Below are 23,046 nucleotides of genomic sequence, written 5' to 3'. Positions count from 1 at the left end.
AACAGTTTATTACACTGTTGTATTATTGCAGTTTTTACTGAGGTGCAATAAAATCTTCATAGCTCAGAATCAGATTAACTTGAAAAGATGTTTGTATTAAGAATTAGATTGAAATTGGTTGGGAGAAATTATATAGTGCATTTTTCTATGACAGACGTAATGTATAAGTGGCTTCTAAAAGTCATATGTTTCTCCATAACACCATCAAGATATGTCTTCTCCACTTCTGTGATTTTTGGCTTCTGGTTTGCAGGTGGGAAGCTGATATTTCCTAATCTGTTTACCATCCTGAAATGGTGTTCTCACCTTCCTTTTCCATAAAGGAAAATAAAGCTCTCCTTTTCCATGATTGAGAAAATTCTCCATGTCTGATATTTAGATATTTCGTCATTATCCTTTTGCAGAAAAAAGCCAGTTCGTAATTAGGATATGACTCATGAGCAAACTGTAGCAGAATCTAGAGACCTAACTTTCATATACAATACTGCAGGATGGTAAAAAAATGAGAGGAAAAGATGATATTCCTAAAATTTCGGGGTTTTTAATTCTGTATGAATGGACAGAAGAAAGATAAATAAGAAATTTATTGTTGGGTCGTCAGGCTCAGACCATCCATTAATTATGAGGAGTATGTGGCTCACACTACTTTCTGGAAGCTGACTTGTACTTCTAATGTCTTTTATCAAAGATTGGGAGCGAGACAGAGCGCACGCTTACTGTGCTTGCAGACCACAAGTATTCAAAGGCAGTTGTTGAGGGGAGGGCTACCAATCAGACATAGGCAAGATGGGAGGACAGGTCACCAGGAACCTTGTAGATTCAACAAGGACAAGTGCAAAGTCCTTTATCTAGGAAGGAGGTAAAGACAGGAGGCCTTCTGCCCACTCCCAGGCTACTTGCTGAGTGAAAGAGAGGAGGCCTGGACTCTGTCCAAGCACTGTTCAGGAAAACATTAGTGTTTGATCGATATTGTTTTGGTTGCAAATCTATATCATGGCATTAAATGGAAAACTGTAGTGAGAATTAATTCATTCCAGCCAGAGGTAGTACAACTGGACATAAGGAGAAACCTTCTCAGTGTGCGACAGTGATGAATTGCAATAGGCTGCCCGGAGTAGTTGTGCAGTCTTGTTTGTGGAGATTTGCAAGACCTGACTGGATGAAAACCTGAGCAGATTGGTCTGATTTGAGAGCTAACCTAGCTTTGAAGCAGAAGGTTGGACCAGAGACCTCCTGAGGTTCCTTCAATTGAGAATTTTATTATGATTCTATCTAAATTTTGAAAGATAAATGTTTGAAAGAGCCTGCAGATCTTTGAGAACAGTAGTGGAAAGAGGTGATTGTGTAAACATCTCCTCTTTGCTGAATGTCTGGTTTGGGTGGAGGGAAGGTGGGGAATGCAGAGGAGGGAAGGTTGTGGAGTTTTTAAGCTTTTGAGAATTCATTCATGATTTTTTAAATCAGTAACCATGGCATGTATCAAATTTGGTCTTAAAATTAATTTCTTGTGTGTTAAAGCCATCTATCTTTTATTTTGACTGAAGTAAAATTTATGGATGACTTGAAAACCATTGCAAACTGCAGTTCATAAAAGGAACTCTAAACAACTTGTTTGTATATAAGCATTAACAGCATAGCTATTATATGTACATATTGCAATACTTTGACTGAATTAATGTGACATTGCTAAACAACAGGCCAACAATAGAGCAAGCTTCTATCTGTTTCACATGTTGCTAAGTTATGAGCCCCTGTAGGTGCGACCTCAAGTATGTAAGCTGCCAAAAGTAATCACTGCTTGCTTCCCTAATCTGTTTCATACACCACTGCTCCCCAGTTAAATTCTCTGTGCTGTTTCTTCATGAAACTTCTCTGTTGTTGCCATGCTTAAGAATAAAAATTACTTTGCAATTGAATTTATCGATTATACAAAATGTTTTCTGTCACATAACCTCTAGATGACTTGTAATAAGTAATCATGTAAAAAAATTATATGATACCTGTGCTGCAGCAGTTTGTTTTCAGCCATCAAATGTGCAGTTTTCTGGCTAGTTGAACTTGAACTTTACAAATACTGTATGTATATTACAGTGAAAATGATAGGAATTTCATAAATGGTGTTGCAAGGAGAGACTATGCCAACAGTGACCTATTTCATATTTGTAAGGGACTTTGGTAAAGTGCAGTTGAACATCAGTAATGATGCTTATTGAAGTTTCTCTAAAGACATTAGATTTTACCCCACACTACTGCAAACAGAAGCTCACATAAACGGAGGTTTACTATTTGAATATTCCATGTATTATAATTATGAAAGTCAGAGAAGGGAAAAATATGATACTAAGCAAGGTTTTAACTAGCAAACACTAGCATATGAGGGGGTAGAATATTATGATTTTACTGCAAGGACCAGGAGAAACTGCTATCCATGATCAGGACCAGGAGAAAACTGCCATTCATGACCAGAACGGGCTTTTTTTTTCCAAGCCTGTCCCTTTTGCTTCCTAGGCATTTGCTCTGCTGACTTTTCCAGATTTACTGTCTCATTCTTACAAAATTATGCTCTTTGAATAACCAGGCAGCCATTGCAGGTGAGATTGCAGTAGAAAATTCTATACAAAATGTGTTAGCTCTATAAGCAAGCCTCTGCCACCTCTTTAAATTTCTTAAGTTGCAACATTTTCATTGATTTGAACTCCACTGGAAGACCTTTAAGCATGAATAATCTGTCCTTTTCTATATCTGTTAAGTCAACCTGTGCATGGATCCTTAGGCTTCCTAGGTGCTGCTGGTGGGGTTTATTCCTCCTCCCTCTACTCCTCCATTGCATGGGAATTGAGCAGGTTTTGGTCTAAATTAACCATGACAGTGATGGATACTCTTTGTGAATTGATGTGAGGACTGAAGTTGTAACAGTCCTTAATAAATGCCTGACTTAAATTTCCATATGGATTAAAATCTGATTCTAATGCTTTTATCTTTCCTCAAAGTCCCTGGAAAATGCTGGCAAATAGAGAGGCATGTGGTAACAACAACAAAAAAAACCCAACAACAACAAAACAAAAAACCAAACCAAAACAACCTACAAGCAGCTTTTTGCTCTTAGTATTTTTTTTGTAAAAATAGTATCTTGGTCTTTAGTATCAGGGATGCTAGTCTAGCATATTTGTGCAGTACTGCAAGACTCATCCCTTGTTCTTCTGGCTTCTTACCCCTTTCTCCCACGGCAAAAGCAGTGGTTATGCATTGTGGTTATGCTAAAATTTGCATATGGCATAAATCGCTTTCACTTGTTATGATCAAAATAAAGCTGTGGGTAGCCTGGCAGAAACTGAGCATGAAGGAATGTGCTGGTCAAAGCTGAAAGCCATAAAAAATTTGCTGTTGCAAGGCCACCATATTTATATTTCATTGCATACTAAGCAGCCAGACACTATGTATCCTGGTGTTTTCATAGGATAATTCCATTTCTTGTTTTGTCTCAATGCCAGTTTATGCTTAAAATCTTGGTCAGATCTTAACCAAGAAGCAATTCCAGGTTAAGTGTGACAAATAACACTGCAAAAGTTGAAATTGTCTGAAAGGCAGTGAATTTCCATTAATTAAAAAGTAAATATTGTGGTATCAAATGTCTTTATATTGTCATAATTTTTACTGTGTCTTCTCTCTTTCCTTGTATGTTTTTGTTTTGTTTTTTTTATTATTAAAGAAGTAAACCAGTCCTACCTATTTTCCATTACAGCAATTTCCTTTCTGTGGTTTGAATAAGCAATCTTCAGAGGCACATCTCTGGTATCAAGAGTGCAGTGCTGCTTAGACACTGAGAAAGTTGCAGTGTGTTGATAGGATGCCTGAAATCCCTGTTCACTGGAGGGAAGCACCAAGCTGACTGCCACGTTAGTACTAGGTCCCATCATGACCTTTGGTGTCTGTGCACTGGAGAGCCTCAGACATACCCTGCCACTTCATAGTCTCTGATATCACTTCAGCTTCCTTTGTAGTTTCTTTACATTTAGGCTACTGTGACTGCCTAAATCAAAAAGTTGTTGGTACAGAGGGCAGCCTAAAAATCCTGCAAAATCAAAGTATAATGGTGGATTGCTGGGGAAGGTATGGGAGAGAGTGCATGTCCACAATGACAAGATGATATTTTGCAGCTACTGCTTGGAAAAACTGCCCAAAAAGCAGCCTCTATAAAAAAAATGAACACACATTCCCCGATGACCACAAAATTATTCCCTGCCTGAATTTTCGCTTCCTCAGTCTCCCCTTCCATTCCTGCTTGACTTATTCATAGCCACTGGAAGGGTGAAATAGCTGCTTGAGATACCCCTGCACCTGTCAAAGGAGAGGATTCACTGTTATGGTGGTTAGTTTTTCTTTCTTTCTGTTTTTTTTTTGGTTTTTTTTACCATGAGCAAGGATACTTAGGATATGGTTTTCACAGGTAATTGTTTTTTTGTTCAATATATAAAACATTCTGGGGTTTTCTGCAATATTTTTATTTTTATAAACAAATAAACCAACAAAATAAAGCAAAGAAAAGGAAAAAAACCAGGTCGGAGTGGATTTGATTTTTTCCATTTTTCCCTTTTTTTTTTTTTTTTTGTCTTCTCACCATATTATTTTATGTAGAAATTCAGTAGTGATCTTGTACCAGATTTATATTTTTTAAATACTTTAACATTAACATAATTCTATATATTTAGCTAAAGAATTTAACTAATGCTGTAAGTATTTTATGTTAAAGAAATTGTTATTCTTACTATGTAGTGTGTTTGATCCTTAAGCAAATATATAGATTGGTTTAAATATTTTTAGATCTTGTCATCTGTATGGAATTAGCAGGAGTAGGAATAATGTTTTGTAGTGGACAATCAAATGTACAGCTATTGCACAGTGAGTTAAATTGTGTGGATCAATTTACCCATTCAGATTTTGTCCAATAGCACTGAACTTGCATTAGCAGAGGAAGAGTTGGAATCCTTTTTGCTCTTCTAGGATCTGATTGATTATGTTCTTAAAAATCTAAAATGTTCTTAGTTGAACTTCACTGAGGATATAATTATAATGGTAAAGAGTCCCCAATAAAACCTTTTAAAAATTTTACCTTTCCAGAATGATGAACAGGAAGGAAATTTCTGTTATTCTAACTATAATTTTAGGTCCTAATTTTTCCAGACTAACAACATTTATCTTATTTCTACTTTTTCTCTTGGATTGCTGACCTAGAATTGACTTTTTACTCCTTTGGAATTAGCACCAGATTACAGATCTCTGCATTTATCTGTACTGTTAAAGAAAAATGTTTTCATGATTCCAGAAGTACCTGCTACCTAATAAAATGAACAAACACCATTCAAAGTACAGACATCTGTCTGAATCTGTAACAATTAGTTCATATTTGCTCTTACTTAACCTCATTATTTAGACAGTGTAACACAAAGAACTAATGAGAGCCAGACTTCATAGATTACGATTGCTTCAGTCTAGCACTTTCCCTTATATTGATAAAAAGATCTGTACTTGAAAGTTTGTTATCCTGAATTTTCTTTAGATATTGTAGTTTATTGGTTTGAATCTAAGTTTGGGTTTTGTTGCTGTGTTATCTAAATTTTAAAATTACTGTTATTTTTATATGAGCTTTCATAGTTGCCAGATAAGATTGATTAAGGCAAAATTGCCTCAAACCCTCTAAAAATTTGGGCTTCACATGCCGCTAACCACACAGAAAGTTAATAGTTACAGCATACAACAGTATGCTATAATGGCTATTTTAAAAGGACTGAAAACTTTCTCTTTTAGAAAAAATCAGAGTAAAATAAAAAATATGTGTGATTATATTTTAAATATGTCCAAAAAAGACAAAAGCTACTAAAATTTGTAATTACTGAAACTGGATTTCCAATCAAAGTAATTACTATTTGTTGTAAGAATATGGAAACATGTTAAAATATTTGAAACTACAAGCTATTTTAGGAAATAATAGAGGGATTTTTTCTTTTTAAGGCATTTAAAGCTTTTTTTTTTTTTTTTTTTTTTTCAGAATTGCTTCTTCTATTGATTCTGCACTGGGACAATGCTGGTATTTTAATCAGTTGATGAAACTTAGTATTAAACATCGATATGTACACGAGTATGGTGAACTGAACATTACTGACAGAGATGGACCAGAAGCACTTCAAAATCATTTAAAACAAACATCCACTGGCTGCCTACAGGAAAATAACCTCTTTATCATGGGTGTGACAGAAAATAAACAGGTCTTGTTGGATCCTTCTGAAAGATGGATTACTACTGGTGATATTCAGGCCACATTCATTAACTCCTCCGTACCTGTGCATCAGAAGGAAAATAGAGGAGATCAGAGAGTGAAGCAGAAGAGCACTGAATCTTGTATTAATTACAGTGGGGAGAGCAAAGGCAACAATAACATGTCAAGCCAACTCACATTGCAAAAGTCAGTGATAGTAGCAAGTGATATGGGAAGAAATCTCCAGCACTTTGGTGATGATACAGAAAGGTGAGATGGATGTTGTGTTGCTTTCAAATTGATTATATAGATAGATAATAGGAGTGAGGATTTTTTGTTTAAAACAGAGGCACAGAACTTGTAAGATAATATTTTTAAACTTATTAGACAAGAAAGAGTTACATTCAAGTGTTGCACACTATTTTTCTATATTAACAATTAAGAATCCATTGTGGTATTCTCCCAGTCGGTATATTAGGATATAGATATTTATGTACTTCAAATAAGGTTAAGACACCAATTTAATGACACATGCAGAGTTAGGAATACAAATGTCAAATGTTTTGCAGAAAGTTTGGAGGAGATTAACTAGAAACTAGTATAAGGGTTTTTTGCCAGAATTATTCATTAGACATTCAAGATTCATCTGTGTAAACTTTACAGTCAGTACCATTTAGAAAGCAAGAGGGAAAATTGCTTAAATCGACAATCCTAATCCCTTGATTTACGCCAGTCTTCTGCTGTTGTGATGACTGAAGAGCTAATGGCCTGCCCTGCTTTTGGTACTCCTCCAAAATGCCTTAGCCTGCTTCTTAAAACTAGAGGCAGGGGTGAGAGGCCAGTTCAACTTATGTGTCCCTAGATTTTCTCCTGCATGAAAAAGAGACTTCTTTGGAATGTGTTTGCTGCTGATTTGTATGGTTCTGGATGTACAGATGAGGGAAACAGAAGCTGATTTTTTTTGCAGTAAATCCTCAAGAATTGAGTTAAAATTTCATAAGAATTCAGTCTCAAAAACAGATGTATTGAGAACAGTATGAAAAGCAAGCATGGTGGATGTGCTTCTTTGAGCTGTTTAGGTTTATGGTAAATAGGAAAGTAGGTACTTAAGACACTAATAATTTTTCATAAAATTTATGATTAAGGAAGACCATGCAATTAATCATCACCTCTCAGCAAGCTGAGAGTAAGACTACATTAGTCTATTGCATGAGATGAATACTTCAAATTTTTTTCTGAAATGGTTCCTTTAGTTTTTCATTAATGTTTTGAATTAATTCTGTAAATGTGATTTTGGGCAGTTCTCTTCAAAACAGAATGCAAACCATTTTTTGTATTTGTCGTGACCTCTGAAGTGTGATTATTTTTTTATTTTTTGCTGACTAGTAGTCCTCTATTTAAATAGATGCACTACACAAGGAAAGGAATTATGTAGAGATTGGAAATCTAGATGTCTTTTCTTTAATGCACTGTCCAATTGAAATGAGTATTTTGTGGAGAAAATTCCAAGATAATATATATAGTAAAGTCCTAATGCAGAGCTGACATTATACTTTTTCTCCATCAGTATGAATTATTTGAACATATATTTAGAAGTATGAGTCACTGAACAGATCTAAATATTCTGTACTTAGTGCTTCTTAAAAAATGAGACAGTTAGAAAATGTACTCTCATAACCAGTGGTCAGAAGTCTTAAAGTCTAAAGTCTTAAACTCAGGCAAAAGATGAAGTTGCACTTTCTGTATTTTTCCTGTCTGCTCCATTAAAAATACCTGTCTCGTGTTTTCAGTACTTATTCCTTTTTAGTGCTTGGTGTTTGTTTTTTGCTAGTTTTTTTTTTAATTTGTTTTTGTTTATTTATTTGTTTGTTGTTGTTTATTTGTATGTTTATTCAATGCTTATTCAGTACTTATTCAATTACTTTATTCAGTCAGTGTCACACCACTTCTGCTCCTAATCCTTCCTTTGAGGACTTTTCCTCTACTGAGATTATTTGCAGAATAGAGCCCAGTGGAGATTAGTCCTTAGATAACTGGATTCAGAAGTTAAATGATGTGAGTATCCTCCAGTGTTTCTGAACATATATGTCATACCTGGATTGTAATTTCTTGTTTAGTGGCACAACTTTACATTTTTCTCAAAGCACAGTCCTATACTTTATGGTTGAAGTTAGGCAGATATGGTGATCCAGTTGTTTTGGTGAGGATATGTGAGTCATAAATGTATTTATTTCTCCATGAGACTACATACAGCAGCATCCTTGATCCAGTCCTTTTGGCGGCAGTACCATGCTCAGAGGAAAAATGATTGCAGTAGAAGAGAAAATCATCAGTTTGTAGGAGCTTTGAGACAGAAGCATGAAGCTGCCACAGTAATCCAGGTTGGCTGATGATATTTTCTTATTTTGTAACTTTAATAATAAAAAAAATCTTTCTAGTTTTCTGTAATTGTCATCTGTAATCCATTTTTGCTTATTATCATTTTAAGTTTCATAATTAAACATTTTTATTTTATATAATCAGCATAAGCTTCGTGTTTCTAAAACAGATACTTCTTCACAAAAAAAAAGTGTTATAGAAACATAAAAATATTTTCCCTTTTTCACCAAGTATTTATCAGAATTATTTTTACTTGATTTAATTCTACTATTATGTCTAAGAGATACTGTACCCATGCTCTTACTGGGGCCTGTCTGTGCTATGAAACTGATGGATGCTGTGTAACTAATCTGTTGTGTCAGATATCTATGTGACTAAGTAATCTTCCTGTCTCTTCTATTCTACCTTTCCATTTCTTTCCTTCTCTTCCCACCTCCAAAACCCAGGATTGCTTTATCCATATTGTCCTTGGGAACAGACCATGGCCTAGGCTGTCCTATGGTAGGTACTGAGCTAATAACAGTTAAACAGAATGGATTACTACAGGCAGGAGTTGAAGTCCATACCTTGACTGTTTAGTTTGGTAACCAGTATTTGCCTGCCAAGTTGACAAGGTTCATGGGGGTATTTTCTACATTTTGAAGCAAGTCAGTGCTGTCAATTTCATATTTTTTTCATATTTTCAAGTTTACTTGGAAACATTCCATAAAGTCTTATATACAAATTTCAAAAATGACAAAGTGATTTAGAAGTAAAAATTTCTTTTTGGAGTATAATGTGGAGATAGCATATTAACAATTGATTTCCATAAACTTATTTAATCCATTTTTGGACTTATTTATTTGACCTCTACTGTATATTAAAGTGGTGCTTTTAACAAATCTATATAGTGATTAATATGTGCTTCCTTTCATTTGTTTCAAACATGGTAACTCCCGAAATAAGTATGAAAATAAAAGTAATTTATTATTTATCTTCTGTGCATATTACAGATACTTAGATCTCTCATACACCCATCCTTACAACCACTTTTTGTAAATAAAATTTTAGTCTGGTCGCTTTTCACATTTCTCTATAATTCTCTTTAGCTTTTTGTTCCTCTCTGAACCTTTGCCACAATCTGTTACCATCCTTTTTAAAGAAGCAACAAGATCTGAATTCCATAGGCAGATATAGAATGAATTTGTACAGTAAGAAAGTTTTTATTTTATTTCTTAAGAACTACTACATGTATTTTTTCTTTTTGATCATGACTGAGCACACACCTGGTGCTTTCATAGATTTCTATTAGCAGCTGCCTCAAAATTTAGGCTTCTGCCTATATCATTAGGATTGCTTTTCTCCTTTAAATCTGTCAAAACTAATTGTCTTTCTTGAATGAAATATATTTGTCATTTGATCACTCATTAATATCAGGGTATTTTATCTCGATGCTTATGAAGGCCTATAGAAAAACAACAATATTGACGTTATAAGAAAGCAACTGTAAAACATTTAATCATTTTGTAATAATCAGGAAATATGTGTGTAAAATAGTAATATTTTCAATAATTTATGTGATTAGAAAAACTTTGTAAAAATTAATAATCTAAATGTTAAGCCAGAATATGAGATTTACCCTTCCTGTTTTAGTGCTTTCATTGCAGAGCCATTAAAGGTGTACACCATCACTTCTTTTATGACAGTGAGAATATTTTGCATGGCATTTGAAACACTTGGGGCATCTTGAAGTCTAATGATGTCAAATACTGATTTGGGGGGAAGTTGCTGTGTTGTATGCAGTTTTCTTAATTTCATCTAACTCATTTTGATCTCTGAAGTGTTTTTTCTGGACATGATTCTATGCTTGGCATATCTTTCTGACACCCTTTCTAGTTTTCTAGGACTTTAATTCTTAATGTGCTTATTTTTCTTAGAGATGATTTTGCTTACTGGTAATATTTTTTTTTTTAAATAAAGATCTTAGACAGTTAAGAAAGAGTTATTGACCTAGGTGAAATACATGAGATGTTTCCAAGAATTGCTACTTGTAAACCTAAAGACATTTAGTACATCTGTATTTTTATTCTCAGTAGTTTGAAAGCTGGCACTCAGGTTTTCCCTATGTAGCCTTTCCTTTCAGTTTAAAATAGTCCCTGAAGGAATTGTCAAATAATTAATTAGTTGACCCAGGTTTGTAGTTGAGGGAGTTGCAGGATTCCTTTCTGCTTACTTGTGGAGAGCCTCTTGAGTACTCTATGCTTTAGACATATGCTGGCATTTAATTTGTCTTGTAGTTTAAAATGTCACATAAAGTTCAAAAAACAGATCATTGAGCTATTAAACAAAGGCCCAAGATGTTTTATCTTCCTAATGGGATAACTTAGAGAATCTGGATTTGGGCTTGATCTATGGCTATATATAACATGCTTTACATTTTTTGTTTAGGCATTTTGGAAGGGTTTTCTTTTGCGAAAGAAACTGGCCAGTGCTCTTGCAGATGTTAAAAGTGATGAAGTGGAAGATGAATACGAAGAAATAAATGTGGATGCTTTCACGCTTTCTGAAGTAAGCACAGTAATTAGCATAAAGTCTTCACTATTCTTCTTAAGCAATCATGAAGGTGTTGGAAATAAAAAAGATAGAAAGCACTACCAAGGCTGGGATTAACATGTTGGATGTCCAGAAATAAAGAAGCATTTCTTATTTATAGCTGATTTAAATGTATTTTTCTTGGATTCCTGCTATTTGAGATGCTCTTGTACTTACTGTTCTATTAATGTCACACCCACTGTAGAATGCCATATATTTTTACAGCGAAAGGGCAATCAAATGAGAGTAAGGAAACAGTTTCTTTTAGTCCAAATATTTATCTTTTCAGTATTTTAATAACAAATTATAATTTCAGTAATATTTTAATGTGTATTTTGTTCATTTTCTTGGTAGAATGAGACCAATTTAGAAAATACTGCAACACTGAATGTCAGCTATATTCCAGTAAAATAACATATCCCCAAAGCAAAAAGTGAAGCAGGTTTATTCTCTTATGTGTAGCGTGCTAAAAAGATCAGAAGTTTAAATACAGTAGTAAATTATGAAGAGGAGTACGTTTAAATCAGAAAGAAATAAAACCCACACTTAGCAACTCTGTTATGCCTAATAATGAGAAATTACTACTTATTTTTACAAGTTATATAGTGCTAGAAATACTCTTTCAGTTTCAAAAGGATTGAAATTGGATGAGAAGCTTCCATTCTAAGAAATAAAAGTGGCTCCAGAGGAATATGAGGAATAACATGACATTCAAAACTGAATTTAGCTATATGTAGGTAAAAAATAAAAAATGTCTATGGGGTCAATATTGTCATTCAGTAAACAAGAAAAAGAATCTTTAAAGAATTTTTTTTCTTTATAGCCTCAAAAGATAATCTATATGGAAAGTCCTAGACCTAGTATGCATATTAAATAGAAGTAATTGATGAGTCACCTATGTACTTGTCTGGAGGACTCTTTCTCTAATTGTTCACATTCATTGGCTGCTTTCCTTTTTTTTTTTTATTAATCCTTTCAGGTAAAGCAAAAAAAACCTAACAGCACTGTAGCCTTTTGAGACCTAAGAGGATATAACTAAGATTGTTTTCATGAACCCTTGTCTCTGAATGTGCTTACTCAGCTGCTATGTCTTTGCAAGAGCCATTTATCAATATTCCACTGTAATGTTGCAAAGGAGATTGATGCAATAGCCCTGCTACTGGCAGGACTTAGTCCCATTTATAAGTAGGTGTTTGTGTGGATCAGGGAGTTATGAAACTAAGTATGCTGTTGGTTGTTGTGGTGCGGTTTACAGTTGATCAGTTCATCGGATACCAGGCTTTTTTTTAATAATAGCTGGGCTTTCTGTGAAAATATTACCAATGAGTTGATGACTTAGGGTAATTTTATTTTTTTCTTCTCCTTTTTAGCAACTATTTTAAGGTACATTTTCAGAATTGCTGCTTTATTTAAGAGCATGCAAAAGGTTTGAGGCAGAAGTTCCAAGAATCATTTGGTAGACAGGAAATGTGTGTGTGTAAACATAGAGATCTGGATTAAATTTTAGGATTTTTTTTCATTTTAATTTGAAATACATATACAAAACAGTTTCATTAGTTGATGTTCTCTGATCCCTGGCTTCTTTCTAAAATAATAAAAAGCAGAACAGAGAAGGTTTTATTTCTTCACACGGGAAGGAAGTATCTGTTCGTATATTAAAGAAGGAAAATACCCTGTCTTGAACTAGTCAGCCAGTAGGCCGGAGTTTTACACACAATAATTCAGTTGAACCATTCTTGTTTCTCTCTGTCTGGCCCAAATAACCCTGTCATGTTTGGTTTTGGGGTTTTTTAATTGCTTAACTGAAAACTACCCAGACAATTTTGTTCCATCTTTCTGTCAACAAGACAATCATATTTGGGCAGGTGTTCATGAGGCCAGGGAGAAAAGGAAGGGATGGAGAAGGTGGGAGAAAGAAGCCCAGCTGATTTCAGAGAGATTTGTAGTGTATCACCTTCTGGTGTTGCCATACAATTTTTATTTTTTTTTTTTTTTTTTTTTTTAATTTCTCTTTCACAAATTATTAATGAGTTTATCAGGAATGAAATAAAACATGGATTTGGGGAAAAATTCTCAGGAAGTGTTTAGGTTCAGATGATGACAGGTGAACCACAAGATGACATTTTTAATTTGCACATCAGGCTCAAAGGCTGAACTGTGAACTGATGTCAAATAAGTTACTCAAGCCCATAGCCTCTTGTGATGAAAAATATAACATCTGTTTTCTACAGAGCAGTGTATATGATAAATTTACAGTGTATATGTCTGTGAAGGATATTTTTTTTCAGTAAATGAATATTTCAATGTTTAATGTCAATGACTGTAATTAGAATGATAACCTGCAATATTTGTCTTTTTTTTTTTTCAAGTATATATATTGTCCATGCTGTTGATTTTGAGAAATGTGTGCCATAACTATACTAGGCATACACTCTGCTCTGTCTAGTCCAGACTAACTACTCAGTACTAGGCTGTTTCCATATGTCTGTAGCTGTTTCTTTCTCTGCAGTTGGTAATACCAAATCATGTGGACTTCCTACTCTTGGAGAAACAAGCGTCAGAAACTTGGAACAGTCTATACTTATTATTCCTTCTTTTCTGGTCTCAGTGTTTTATAGCAAAGTGCTGAAGCAGAGCCAAATAATGACACATGGTATCAGTGGCTATCTGTTGTGTCTCAAACAAGTGTGTACGGAGGAGTACATGTTGCTTGGCTAAGAGATCCCATATGCTAGGGTTTCAAGGAAGAGGAAAATACTTGAATACAATTTTGTACTGCAGATTTCAGTATTTTGTTGTATAGGGTGAGTGAAATGAGAGAGAAGGGAAGAAAAACCTTTCCTTATTGGAAACTGATACAAATGTCTTAAATCTTGTCTAAAAGCTTTTTGAATAGTTCACTATTTTGTGTTGTGGTGGTTTTGTTTTTTCTTATACTGTTACGTAGGTTTGAGTCATTATGATTTTACTTGGTGTTATCTAACATTCTACAAAATCACTACCGTGCAAGCACCTATCTAAACCATTTGTAAATATCACTGTGCAATAAATCATTAGGCATCAGTCTTAACAAACAAATGTTTTATATCTTCATTACAAACTCTGTGGACCCAGTGTTCCATGGAAGGTGAGGTTTGAAACAGCATGGGGGGAAACCCTAGTCTTTGACAAAGATCTTAACTTCATTTATTCCCATTGAACAGTAGTATATTTTTAGTACAAGTTAAACACTTTATTACATGAAAAAAGGATTGCATGCGATTGGGCTAGAGGAATGGGCTTTATCTAACAATAGCATGAATAGTAGTCATTTCACCTGAACCACTGCTGATACCTTCTTGTATCCATACCAGCTCCCATACATTGCCAAAGGCATTCAGAGGCGACTGGTGGCAGTAGTGTTTTGTGTGTGATTGTGTGATGTCAAACAGGCTGTCCCAGACAACATGAAAGATCTGGTCAGCAGATGTTTCACAAAGTATGAGCCTGGTATTTAGTGATATCTTCACATCTTTCATGTGGACTTCGGAGAATTCCAGCCTACATGCTCCAGAAGGCTGATCTTAAGGCAACCATTCATCAGCAGTCCATCCATGTAGCAAATGATCTACAAGGCAGAGCTCACTTTACCTCTGGTGGATGAAATCTGACAGCACATTTGTTTGACATACCTCTTACTTCTGTACCATCTAAATATCAGTACTGTTGTTTTCTTGATGCAAATATGATGTGAGCCAAATGCAAAATGTCTAAACTGGCCAAGGTCATAGAAAGCTGAATAAGTTAAATATGATGAGTTTTTAGACAATTGTTTACCCTGAGCAATGACCACTGAATAAATTACTGTTTTCCTTCTGAATAAGTATATGGACCCATCTTATTCTCATCAAGAGAAATATCAATATTGATGATTACATGGCACACAAAGTAAGTACTCTATTTTAAAACTGCATTTAACTGCATTTTAAATTTAATTTAAATCACTTTAGTCATTCTTTTTCATAAAGAAAATCACTTTATAAGTTGCAGTCAAGTTAAAAAGAAATCCATCACTTCTTTGTTCATCAAAGAAGATGAACTGTTGCCCTGAGACAGAGTTTATGTAGATTTTTTAAATTCCAGGGTTTTTGACAGCTTTTGAAATTATTGTTCAGGAATTTCCTTCTCTCTCTTTTTTTTTTTTTTTTTTTTTTTTTTTGAATATCCACACTCAGACATATAGCCATTTCTAATTTTTTTGCTAACCTTCCAAAGAGGGTAGGTAGCAGTTTTATTTTTCTTTCTTCTCATTTTTTCTTTTCTGAGGGCTGGAAACAATAAGAACTAGCTCATGTGTGCTAACTGTTAATAAGTAAATGGTAATTAGAAAAAGAATTTCCTCATGTCTCCCATCTTTAATTTCCTTATCATATGTCCAAACTAGACCCATATGATGTGTTTTGTTTTCTTTTCTGATAATCCTTCATAATGTGGTTTGTCTCAGACTGGGAGCTTACGATTGTGAGTTTGTGACAGTGATTGCTGTTTTCTGGCTAGTGCCAGGAAATAAATGTTGCCCATGGATTAGAAGGTCCCCATAACATTTCTTGTATCTTGACATTCTTATATATGTGTCTAATTCCTTTAATTGCTTATAAATGTCAGATTAGCATCCAGCTTTTCTGCATTATTTTCTGCGAAGAATATGATCCTTTTTTCATCAAATTTCAGGTAAAGTTACAGTGTTGTAGAAAAGCAAAAAAGTGCCTGTTGAAAATTTCATTAGATCCACAGTCTTCTTTTAAAAAGGAGGAAAAAACTCTCTCCTAGGCAATATATTGGAGGATCAATCTTTTCTCAAAGAGTGTTTATCAATAATCTTTTGATATGTTCCTGTTGCTTCAGCTGCTGTGTTAGTGGATTGCATGCCATTCATAGTTTGTGGCATCTGCAGATGCATAAAACTTCTACGTTTTTCAGCAGTACTGCTTATCTCATTTTCTAGTTGTCTCAGATGTTCTGGACTTAGAAGTAGGTTGTTGCAGTCAGTACCTGAAAAAATAAACACAACCACAGCTACTAAAGGCTGTCACTAGCACTCCAGCTTCACAGGAAGCAGGAAGCTTCACTTCCAGCTCATGCAGGATGTGCTCTGGTTGTTTTCTGGCTTTCCACCATGAGATCTGTTCTTCCTACCACCTGAAATGCTGCTAATTTTTAAACAAAACCTATTTTCATCACTTGTCTCTATCCAGTTCTTGGTTAAATAGCCAGATTCAAACAAATATTTCCCAAAGGAAAGCCTACTAGTCATGCATAGCACTGCAAATTTGGAACGTATATGTAGCAAATGGTGTAGTATTTTCCTAAGTTGCATTTTGTTCCTATGACATAGCGAAGGATAGCAAAAACATTAATTATAATTCCTATTATATCTCTAAAGACAAAGTAAAGCATCAAAATTTAATAATATTAAATAAGCAAAGCAAACAATGGAAAAATGTATGTAAGTGGAAAAAAAAGCTTTAATTTTTTGAAGTTTCTACTCTCTCCTGTAGCCTCAAAGGAAAATTGTTCTAAGCCAAAAGCATCATTATAAATGGAAGCAATAATACAGTCACAGATTCTTCTCAATGACTACGTCTCCATCTGGAGTCTTTTGAAAGCGGAGCTTTTAGCAGGATCTCTGATCACTGAATATATCTTCTCTAAGTTCGTTAATTTTTGTGTAATGTTGAAACTGATGTTTTGGTATATATATATAGATAGATAGATAGGTTGTGTTTAAAATACGTAGTTAAATGTCTAATATTTAGCATGTCCACATACATTGATTTCCATTGAAAAAGATTTTTTAGTAGTCCCTATTTACAAATTTCAGGAGCTAACCTATTTGATTTGTCTGTACTCTGTGAGAAGAAGCCATTGATTCTGTGAATATTGTTATTGAGTTAAATTGCAGTTCTTATGGAGGAACCGAAGAGGAACATGAGATGTCAGCTTATGTGATGCTCTGCACTTAAATCTCTCCATGTCTTATAGCCTGGAGCTTGAAATCCTTTGGGTTTAGAGGAATGCAGATGTTATCCAATTGCAGCACATCTTAACTCCCCTGAACATATGCAAGTCCAAGGGAACAGATAGGATGCATCCAAGGGGGTTGAACAAGCTGTCTGAAATAATTTTGAGTTTACTCTCTATCATCTTTGAAACTTCACAGCAACTGGGGGGGTGACTGGAAAAGGGCAGACATCACACCCATCTTCAGAAAATTGAAGAAAATCCAGGGAACTAGAAGCCATTAACATTATCTCACTTTCTGGGAATCCTTGGAGTAAATATATTCAGAAGCCAATTTTAAATCCATGAAAAAAAGTGATTGTGAGAATCTAGCATGGGTTTACCAAGGACTCGTCACCTTGATTGTTTTCTGTCACAAGGTGACTGGCACTATGAGTAAGGGGAGTGTAGTGCATATGGCATGCCTTTATTTTAGGAAGGCTGTTGACTATCTCCTAGAGTCTTATTCCCAGAATTTATTGAGATATGGGCTGGGAAAGTAGACAATAAGGTCATTGGCAAATTGGCTGCAGTACCAGGCTCAAATAGTTGCATTTTGTGGGGCAAAATTTCGGAGTCATAATTACTGGTGGACAGTAATTAATGGAGCCCATCATGGATGGTAGGGAGACCAAAATAGTAAAAAAAATTATTAGCTACCTGTATGATGGAGCAGAATGCAGTCTCAAGTGTGCAGATGATGCTGTATTGAGGGCAGTGGCTGGCATGCTTGGAGGATCAGGGAGTTCTTCAGAGCAGCCTGCACAGGCTAGATAGACAGGCTGACCAGAGCCTCGTAATGTTCGCCAAGAGCAAGTGCAAAGTCCAATATGTGGGCAATACTGTTGGCCAGGGTCTGACTTTCTGGGAAGCAGTCCCACAGAAAAGGATGTGTAGTCATAACGGACTTTTCATGCAATGTTTTAGTTTCTAACAGTGTAAACAAAGAATGGTAAAAGACCCCAAACACCTCATATGCTAAAATACAGTCTTAATTTAGCTAAAATCTATTTAAGATTATGTCTAGGTTGTCCTAGAATAGAGTGGGCTAAAGAATCTTAAATGCTAAATACTGTCCTACTACTCAGTCTAGTATTATTTTGGCATGAAAAATACTTAAAAACTTTTTTTTTTATATAGGATATAGGAGTAGCTATTGATCATTTCATAAACCAGGAAAACATCCCAAAGAATCAGCTTCTTTCTTGAGTATCATTACATGTCCCAAAAGATTTAAGGTGTTGAGAATACAGGTATGAGTGAACAAATTTCAACTTGCAGATTCATTTGTGGATAATTTATTTCAAATAGAAGAGACAGTGCTAAAGACATAAGGAGGACAGTATAAGTGAAGCTGGGAGATGATTTAGACATACCTCTTTAGAATTAAGGATTTTGTAGTGCAATTAGAGGTTTGTTAACATAAATTCCATCTAAAACTATGTTTACAACTTAGCCTTTCTTTGCTCTTTATCTTGAAAATCCTTTTATTTTTGTCCGTGTTTCTGAAATAGGGACTTTTAAGCAAAAAGGAAAAGTTGTCTTGAAATTGAATCTAATCTTTCATGTGACCTGAACTTTGAAACATGTTAAAGGTTAAATGACTATAAACTTATGACTAGTCTATTTTTTATTACCCTGTGCTTCTGCATGACTTCCCTTCTTTAGACAAAACTGCAAGCTGAAGCACAGCTTTCTTTTCTATGGTATTTTAGTATTCATTATCTAAGCTGGGTAGAACATTTTGGGTTATGTTTCTTCAAAGTTCTTTGAATGCAGAGTATTTAAGGGGTAGGGCTGAGGGGTTCCTTGTCTGTTTTGTTTTTTTAAGTTTTTAACTCATTGCCCCTTGAAAGTTTTGTTTCTTTGTTTTCATGGAAGTAGAAAAACTTGGGAAAAGGTTTATAGAGACATTGCAGCAAAAAATTTGTGTAGTGTGCCAGTCAGAGAGGGGAAGTCTTGAAGATTTTTGCCATTTTAATGGGGAAAGATGATATCTAGGGTCTTAGACACACTTTGAGGGGTGGCTTGAAGGTTCCAGGACCTTGATGTTTATTGAGATGGGTGGGGGTTTATATCTCAAAAGACTTTTCAAGCATACATTTCTGGTGCTTACTTGAATCATGTCTAAGCTCTGAAGTTGAGGCTACCATTTACCCATCTGTGGTAGTCTGTATTTTTTATTCCTGTATTCAAAGAAAGGACACAGAGCTTCCTTTGAACTCTGTCAGGCATAAGACAAAAATTGATTTTTAGAAAAGTTTAGGTCATGAATAACTGACATGAACTACAATAATGACGCGGAGCCGGATTTTTCCCCAGCCAGCTCCCGGCACCGAGCCAAGAGTGGGCTGCTCCTGGAAAGCAGGGCAGCTTAGGGCTTATGCTCTATGGCACTGGCTGTCCAGCGTCGAGGGCAGGAGCAAGGACGAGGGAGAGGTCTTCCATGTGGTTTCCAAGAGGGATTTATTCTCTTGAAGGTTCCAGGGAAGAAAGACAAAAGTTACAGGGGTACAGCAACTTATGTGTGGGGGAGGAGCAAGGGGAGTGTACAAATAATAAACCAATAGAAAACAGTTAGGGGAGGAGCACAAGGCGGGGTTACATAATACATAAACCAATGGAGAACACAAGGGGAGGAGAGTGGGGCACATGGGCTAATGGGGCTCCGAGGAATAGGGGAATTCCAAAGGGGGCGGTCCAGGCAGGGGTTGACACAGGGGAGGATTGACAACTTCATGGGAGGGGGAACAGGGAACATTCAGGAACAAGGGGCAGGTATCAGGGTGGATTGGCAGCTGGGGTAGGAGGGCACGATTGGGACCAAAGTATTAACATGTTGGGGGGGGTACAACTTAACAATAAAGAATGTAATTGAATCAAATATAATAAACAACAATGCACTGCAACACAATAAGATTCAGACTTTTGGAGAGTTAATTATGTATGAAGACATTCAACCTTCTATTTGAAAGAAAACTTACCTTGTCCTTGAAATTTTCGTTGTTCATTTACTTTTCCACAATAAATTCTTCTCATTTTATTTGCATATGTGTAGCGCAAACACATTGGTACATATATTAAATGTACATATATATATATAGATATATGTATATATATGCATTTGAATTTTAGAGAACAGCTAATTTTCCAAACTTAGTAAAAAGTTAGGAAATATTACATTTGGAGAAGACATTCTACAATAAAATTTTCTTAGATTTTTTCTTAACAAAATGTGATTTTTCCAGTAATCATCAATATATCTTTCTTAGAAATGGACAAATCTCCTTGTCCTCTCATTTTCCTACAAGAATGTATTCTAATAATTAACCAGTTTTTGTAAGTCTATAAAATCTCTTGAGGTCAATTAATCATTGCAATGCTTCTCTGGAATTCATGTGATTCTCCCTACTTTTTTGGCTTGAAACTGCTTGGTTTTTGCAGCCATAAGATTGCAGTTGTACCCAGATTTCTAATGTACATATATTGTCTTATATAAAGACAGGGTTGGAAAAGAACCATTGCCAAAGGTTAAAATAACCTTTGTTAGGGTGCTAATCAATTTATCTTCAGCACATAAAATATGTGAAAAATACTGGAAGACAAACTCAGAGAAAGGGACTATTTTTCCTACTGCTTGAAGTTCAGATATATATTTTCTGTAAAATGTGTATCCTCTAAGCTATGTAATTTAAAAGATTGTCCATGTTTTTTTTATAACATTGTTAAATGTGTTTACATACTGATTTAAAATGGCAGAGTTTAGACTGAATTTGTGTAGTACTTTAAGTGGAATAATAATACAGCTAGTAGAAGATTCAGCTGAGGATGTTCGTATCTGACATTTTCTTAGCTTTTGGAAGTTATTTATAAAGTCTGGATCTGAACTGATGTTCAACTTCCTAACATTGAACTAAGCTTTACACATGAACTTGAGTTCCACAGAAAAACTAGTCTATAGTAACATGATTCCTCAAAGGACTGGATGAAAGAAAAGGCTAAATACACAAATATATTCAGTTCTTTAATTTCAAAGGAAGTTTTCAATCACAGTCTATCAACATTATACAAAAGAGCATAGAAAAGTGATCTGGTTCTTCTGTTTAGCTATAAGAGCTAAAAATTCATGATTTCTTAAGATATTTGTTAAAACTTACTATTTAAGAGAAGAAATTCCCAGCAAATACTCAGGCCTTGGCAGAAATAAGTTTAGTTTAAAAAGAAATTAAATATGTTGTCCTGGACTAGCATGATATTTAAATGAAATAACCGACAGAGTGAAATATGTTTGCCAGGAGCCAAGAGAGAAAGTTACATCTTTCTGCCAGATGAAAGATAGTTCAGTGGGCTGGCTGTGAGTATCAGAGGGTTAACCTTCAGCATAAGATGCTTCTGCCTCGCCACACCCCCTCCCAGTCTAAGCAAGTATTTAACCTACAGGATGTTTAACATCAGGAAAAGTAGTTCTTCGTGAGGAATGTATTGCCCCAAAAGAATTTTTGTAAGCTTGTTTAAAATAGTCATAGAATGATGTTGAAGGTTCTGCCTTTCATTTGTCTTTGTTTTTACCCATTTTATTGTCTTTCAGTGAACAAGACTTTAACTGCACTATTCAAATATGCTCACCATAAACTAGAAATTAAGGACATCACCAGCCTGAAGAATTAATTCAAATTTGTATTATATAGAGAAGACTAATGGAAAGCTTCATTTTGATTAATTTATTTGTTTATTCTAATTACATAGTATTCTTATTTAAAACAAATTTGAATGTGGAGAGGGCAGATACTTTGTAGCATCTAGTTGAAAAGAGGTCATTCCTCCTTTGGATGATGTTAATGACCTACCTCACAGAGGAGAGCAGAAGTACAGAAAAAAACATGTTGAATAAAACCAGGCAGGTGAACTGGATCTGTTTTTTGAAGTGTGAATCTTTTTTCAAAGCACAGGATTCCGCACAGTATTTCTATGAAATTTTAATGTGGAAATACTGTTTCTAATAGAAGATGCTTTTTCTTTTTTACTTGCCACTCTTCCTGTTAGGTTGCAATGATCAGGAGCCAGTCATTACTCTTTGTTCATGGTGTGTTTTGGATGTTAGCTTTCTTCTGCTTGTCTATATTGTTGGGTAATTTACTTGTTGTGATCTTAAAATACCATATAAATAAATGTACTACATAAATACCAGTAAATAATTTTTTTCTGACTAAACCATTGCTGTCCTCAAAACACTGAATGGGTCAATGAAGAGATGAAAAAAGAAAAGAAAGAGGTATAAAGAGTTAGTTTTCCCTCATTTTCAAAGATAGTTTCACTGTTTTCTTAGGTAGTGACTCTGAGGTCCACCACGCTTGGAAACCTGAGGTAGTTTCAGCTCCCGTGGTGTCCAACATGATGCCATTTCAAAGTTAATTCACACCGCTTCAGCAGTTACATCCTATGAGCTGTATACATGATTTGCATTCTTTGTAGATTGACATAGAGATGACGTGGCAAACATGCTGACTATATAGTTACATTTGTCATTAGGAATTAGATTTCTGTTTTAGGGTGAGGCATCTTTCCCTAGATTTTAGCAGAAAGTCCTTAAACCACCAGTTTCCAAGGTCTAAAAGAAGGTATTAAAGGAAGGAATGTCCTCATCATGTCCAGCTTTTTTCATTCTTTCCGTAAGCAACTGCTACTGAACTCTTCTGGAAGCAGAGTACTGATGTAGATGGATATCTGCTCTGACCTTAACAGAGTTGTTAGATGTCAGATGCTGGCCTTTCTTTTCAGCCTGTATTGTTAATGCTTTTTTGCAT

General features: G+C 35.0%; 1 protein-coding gene across 1 annotated transcript in view; it reads left to right on the top strand.

Moving 5' to 3' along the window:
• Positions 1 to 23,046, top strand: part of LOC131572828 (leucine-rich repeat and IQ domain-containing protein 1-like) — a 103,894-nt gene that overhangs the window by 26,391 nt on the left and 54,457 nt on the right. The window contains exons 15-17 of the mRNA XM_058826211.1: positions 6,047 to 6,523; positions 8,496 to 8,634; positions 11,060 to 11,179. Of these exons, the coding sequence (XP_058682194.1) occupies positions 6,047 to 6,523; positions 8,496 to 8,634; positions 11,060 to 11,179 (736 nt within the window). The remainder of the gene's footprint in view (positions 1 to 6,046; positions 6,524 to 8,495; positions 8,635 to 11,059; positions 11,180 to 23,046) is intronic.

This window comes from Poecile atricapillus, chromosome Z, assembly GCF_030490865.1.
Source record: "Poecile atricapillus isolate bPoeAtr1 chromosome Z, bPoeAtr1.hap1, whole genome shotgun sequence".
NCBI lineage: Eukaryota > Metazoa > Chordata > Aves > Passeriformes > Paridae > Poecile > Poecile atricapillus.
The sequence above is the reverse complement of the archived record's forward strand: the minus strand, read 5'-3'. Positions and strand labels throughout refer to the sequence as shown.